Consider the following 5,606-nt stretch of genomic DNA (forward strand, 5'->3'; position numbering starts at 1 on the left):
GAATGAACCAGAGGCTCAGATGGCCAGGCCCATGGCTCTAGAGGATGAGATTTCTCAGGAGTGGCAGTGGTTAAGAGAATCGGTTCTGGAGCCACCCAGACTTGCATTCCCATCCCATTCCATGGATTAGGATCCAGGTGGCCACTTTGGGCAAGTTGCTTAACTTCTGAGTCTTAGAGTACTTGTGGGAATGGATAATGCCACCTGCATCATAGAGTCATTGTGGGATTAAATTAATAATGGACAGGGTATTACTAACCCAGTGCCCAGTGGTGATGGTGGTGCAGACCAGTGTAGTGGGGGCTTATAAAGTCACATATGGAGAACTGCCCTTTGAGAATCTTTTGTCAGGTCTCAAACTGGCTCCAAGTTTATCTCAGAAAACTGACCAAGGACACACATTGAAGCCTTATGATCATACTCCTTAGAGTTCACCTGGTACTAGCTACTCTCCCTACTCGTTGACTCAAAGCAAGAACCCTTTCCTCTTGATAGCTTCCTGGCACATGACTCTCCACATGTCAGGCAGCATCTTCTGTGGTCAGACAACCTATTGGCTTAAACTTACTACTGGATCTTATACCCATGGTCCCAACTCTGTCCTCTGGCCACAGAGAATTATGTGTCTGATAATAACTCCTCTGATATAGGGGATAGTGTCTCATTCCTTGAGTCAGTACTTCTTCAGGTGAACCCTCATCAGCTGTGCCACGGCACCACTATCAATGAGTACCAATCAAATGCTATGTTAGGGGCTATACATATATTACCTTGGGTTCTCACACTATCTGGCAAAGTAGGTATCATTATGTTTTTACAGTTGAAGAAACAAGTTTTAGGAAAACTCAGCTAATAAGGGGCAAAGCGAGGATGTGAACACAAGTCTGTGTACTACAGGGCCCATACCCATAGCCCCACACAGAGAGTCAGTCCCTCTCCAGTCTGACCCCTTTCCTGATCCTGGGAGACTCAGGGCTCCAGATGTGCACTGAGGAGAGAATATGGTGGACTGTTGCCATCCTTGTTCTGGATACTATGCTATTTGAGTGGCCATAGTTCTTTATTGGTTCTGAGTGAACTTGTGGCCTCTGAGCCCCAACATCCATTCCTGTCCTAATCTTTCAGATCAGACAAGCTTGTATTAATTTCTGTAAATTCACCCAAATCATTAATGAAACAGAAACCTGAGAAATCTGCCACTACAGACCTTCCTACAGAGTTATCATGAAGTTATTCTGCTTTCTTCCCTTCTACGCACTTGAATTTTATACCAACCAAACCAGACCCTGGTCTCTAGGAAAGGGCTGTCACACTGTTCATACACTGGGACTGAGCAAAGGGGCAGATAACTTCCACTCTCATCTATGACAGCCTGGCCCAGTGCTTGGGATCAGTACTTCTGAGTTAGAGCTCAATTTCCTTGGAGAGAGGTTTGTAGTCACTGGTGGTAGAGGTGGGTATGTCCTACCTCCACTGTATGTGCTTTGTCCACAAGGCTGGAATCTGCCTGAATCACAGCCTTCCATGTCAGCCAAGCTGGAAGAACCCAGTGTAGTACTGCCTCCCCAAAGATGTTAGACATCAACTATGATAAGGCTCGGACTCAAGGACGATTTTCATTCTCAGCCACAGAGACCTTTCTGCTGGTCTCTGGGTCCTAATGACTGCAGTTAAGGTTTCTGTAACCATGGTCTCAGCACAGAATCCATAGCCAAACCCCTGATGGCTCTTCAAGTGAACCCTGACCCAGGCCAATACCTCCTCCCAAGCCCCTAACCTCTAGAAAATGGTGCAGGGGAAGTCAAGGATCTGGACAAGGGCCACCCACAGGGCAGGGACTTCATCTTCATCTTAGGGTTCCAGTACCCAGCATGGTCATGATTACCAAGTGCTTGGTATGTGATTGAATAAAACCGAATTTATCATATCCCTGATAAAGCCAAAGCAGGGAACCCTCAAACCTCTCCTAAAATGTGGCTTTATCAGGGCTATGAAATTGAGTAGAAGTGCGCATACCTCAGACAAAGGAAGCAGAACTTCTTTTAACTCATCTGGCTTCTATTATGGGGTGGAGCAGAACCCATCCCTGAGAGCTGTCTGTGAGCTCTCCAAGGTGCTGAACCCAGACCTTGGCTTCCTGCGGACTTCATTCCTCCCACCCCATTGCAGGTCAAACTCATTGTGATATCCATACTAAGATTCTGGTTCCTTACCCAGCTTTCTCTCTGTTGAAGGGAGGAATGTGGTCTCAACATTTCCCTGAGGTGACCCTCCCTGCAGTGACCTCTCACTGTAACTTCTATGATGATTGCCAAACCTATGCTCACTACACCCATGGTGAGCTCCCTAACCATGACCTCTATAACAATTACATGGCTCCTCGTGGTAAATCCAGCCCAGCATGGCCACACCCTTTGGCCTGGATTTGCTGGTGCCTGTGATCAGATCTGACTTGGCTCCTGGCCCTAAAACTCACCTAAAGAACTGAGAGCAAGTAAATTAAAGAACTAAAGGTTGAAGAGAAAATCACCCTCCCAAACCCTCTGGGACCTTGCCCAGGGAAGTGGTACCTTATTCTCACATCCCACCCCACCCTGGTAAGACTCCCAAGCTCTTCCAGGGTGCACATCAGGCTTTCAATATCATTCATATCTTCTGTTGCCCCCTAGCCCAACAATACTGAATCCCTGCTAGCCTCCAGACCTACGTAAAATTTGGAGGAGGTGTAGAAAGTCAGAGGCAGTTGTAGTTCTCCTCACATCTTCCCACAAGGACAGAACTATTCATACTTAAACATTAGCACCCACCACTTATGCGTCTGTGATGTCTTCCCAGATAGCCACGTTTCTGTCTATCCAGGGGCCAACGTCCCACACAGTCATTCTCTGTGACAGAGCCACGGTAACCCTCACCAAACCTGGGACTCCATAGATGTCATCTTCCTCATGGCCATCTTCCCCATTTTTTTAGCCACTGGGGTCTTTGTCTTCTCCTTCTCTTTGGTCTTTTCTTGCTTCTTGAGCTCCTCCACATAGGCATCATAAATCTCCCACTAGGCAAGGGCAATATGAGAAGGATCACTGTAGGGCAAACTTTTCACCCAGTCAATTTCTCTTCAGCCTCTAAGGCTTCAGGAGCTGATCATGTCAACTCCTATCAGATGCCTCCACATCATCCTCTACTTGGCCCACTGTAATTATGTATTAAATATCTGTCTTCCCTGCTAACCATCAGCTCTAGGCCAGGAATGAAAGAGCTCTCAGGGCACCTCTGGGCTGGGCTTTTTACTCTATAGCCCAGGGATTTTGTTGTCAGCTGGAGATAGTATTGTTCCAGCCTACAATCCCCATCAGGCAAAACAAATGGGCAAACGCCAGCCTAGCTCACATTTTTCTTGGTGGTTTATAAGACTCTGAACTAGGAAATTTAAAAAAATCCCCCCCTGCATGGAGATGAGATAAACATCTTGGCTCAGGCTGGCTGTCTACAGCATTGACCACACCTTCTCAGCATAACAAGATAAACGAAAAGTAAGGGAACCCCTGCTAACTTGATCTGACATCAAGAGAAGCCCAAGGATAATAGCAAAGGGAGCAGCAAGGATCTGGGGCTGGGCGAATGCCCCGGATCACACTGTGTGCTCTCCAGAGCTGGGCAGTCACTGCCATCTGGAGGCCAGATAGGCGCACCTTACATTTAATAATTCACCCATAAGCCAGTACTCCACACTGTAATATACTTCAATGATATCTCATTCAGAGCTCTTCAACAACGCCGTGAGGCTGCTTGTCGTCATCATTTGACAAGGAAAGAAACAGGCATTAAGGTTGACATGGTTTGACCAAGATCTTACAGTATGAGCAACAGAGGTGGGGTATGAGCTCAGGTCTCCTGACACCATATCTTGCCTAAATCAGCAAGATAAGTCCTATGGCTACGCAGTAGGACTTAAGGGGGAAGGAGGTTCTACAAGAACACTGAAGGCTGCTGAAAAGGCAGTGTCAAGAGTGCTAATACTTTAGAGTCAGCTACAGGGTGCCATGGGCTACAGAGAGTCCGTAGGAACAAATGTTCTCCCCTGGTCTCGGAGGAACTTCCAGAAGCCATGCCTGTTTCCTCTTTGGTCAGTCTTGCCCTGGGGGGGCATGTGGCTGATCCAGAGCTCACTGGGTGGGGACCTAGTGTCTCACGTACATGGTGTTCAGAGCCTGGACAAGGAGCAGGGAGGTGGATGGATGAGAAGTATAGACTGGTAGTGGAATCTTTGACCATACCAGATTCCCTTGTTGCAGAGCCAGACAGAAATGCATGAGGATGGGGTGGGGTGGTGGTTTTTAGACTAGTTCAGGGTCTCACCTGATTGGCTGTAGCTGAAAAGTTTGTCCTGGGAGGAGGCTCCATCTGGCATTCTCGGTCCTAGAAAACAATGACAGTAGGAAACCCATAGAAGGCCCTTAGCTCCTTCTCACTTAACCCGACATGGGTAAAGCCTTTCGGTTGGAGCTGAGGGTGGGGTAGGACACAGAACTGGTGAAGTAAAGAAGGCCAGGGCCAGAGCCAAAGAAGTAAAAGGACGAAATGATGTTGCAAAAGCCTACATTTCCCACCCAAACCTCCTTTAGAAGAAGCTTAAGCTAGAAAGCAGGGTTGGTGAAGCCTGATTGTGCTGGTTTCAACCAAGAAAAACTCCAAGTAGGAGATGAACAGGTCTGTGAGAAGTCAGGCCTGTGGCCAGCCTCCAGATGCAGGACACAGAAGTCAGCCTCTGGCAGGCCATTGGGCTAATATCCCTCACCCTGAAAAGGCTTCTCCCTAATAACTGGTGTTCCACCAGGAAAATGTACCCCCTCTCCATTGTGTATCACCCAGATTACCCAGTGTCAGCATAAGGACTACACAAAGTGATTAGGAGCTCCCAAAAACCCACCCTGCAGACCTCTGCCCTTCACTCACAGATTCATTTCTATAGAACACTGCCTTATACATTTGAGTCCCTCACTTGAAGCCCTGAGAGGTTTGTTCAGCCTGATACTTAGGGTCCTCCATACTTACAAGCCAGAGAACTTTTCTAGCCCTTTCCAGCTAGTCTATCACAGAGACTATGAACTTCAGTCAAACTGGCTCCTAGCCCCACCTCCCCTGACAAATTCTGGACTCCTGTCTCTTTCCCAGATCCCAATCTCTTCTTCAAGTCTCCAACAAGTTTCACTTTATCAGTGGAAGGCTCCAGCCTCCTTGTTACTCCCCCTGAACTCCTGCCTAGATGGCTTACAGGAACCTGAACACATGCTTCCAGCTCTCCTTGGAGAGAGTAATCATGGCATCTATCTAGTCACCTTGCCAAGCTGAGGGCTGCTGGGGCTGGGGTCAGGCCTGCTTCTTCCCTACCATGCATAATGCAGAGCTGTGAGGTAAAGGGGTCAGGGTGGGGGCTGCTCTACCCGGAGAGGGTTGTTGAATGTCTGTGATGCCCTCTCGCTGAAGTTGAACTGGTTGGTAAGCTTTCGCTCCCTGGGCTGCTTAGGAGCCATCAATTCTTCTTCAGTCACTTTTTCAGCTGCCTGTAAAAAAGACCCACAGGACCAGGACTCAGCTGTGAGAAGAAG

The 5,606-nt window shown here is 48.0% G+C and overlaps 1 protein-coding gene across 1 annotated transcript in view; it reads right to left on the reverse strand.

Moving 5' to 3' along the window:
- The window catches only part of DNAI1 (dynein axonemal intermediate chain 1), a 60,065-nt gene that overhangs the window by 26,314 nt on the left and 28,145 nt on the right, over positions 1 to 5,606 (reverse strand). Inside the window, exons 7-9 of the mRNA XM_006916043.2 lie at positions 5,442 to 5,561; positions 4,357 to 4,416; positions 2,918 to 3,052 (exon numbers count right to left, since the gene is read on the reverse strand). Coding sequence (XP_006916105.2) covers positions 2,918 to 3,052; positions 4,357 to 4,416; positions 5,442 to 5,561 — 315 coding nt within the window. The remainder of the gene's footprint in view (positions 1 to 2,917; positions 3,053 to 4,356; positions 4,417 to 5,441; positions 5,562 to 5,606) is intronic.

The sequence above is a fragment of the Pteropus alecto genome, unplaced genomic scaffold (assembly GCF_000325575.1).
Source record: "Pteropus alecto unplaced genomic scaffold, ASM32557v1 scaffold206, whole genome shotgun sequence".
Taxonomy (NCBI): domain Eukaryota; kingdom Metazoa; phylum Chordata; class Mammalia; order Chiroptera; family Pteropodidae; genus Pteropus; species Pteropus alecto.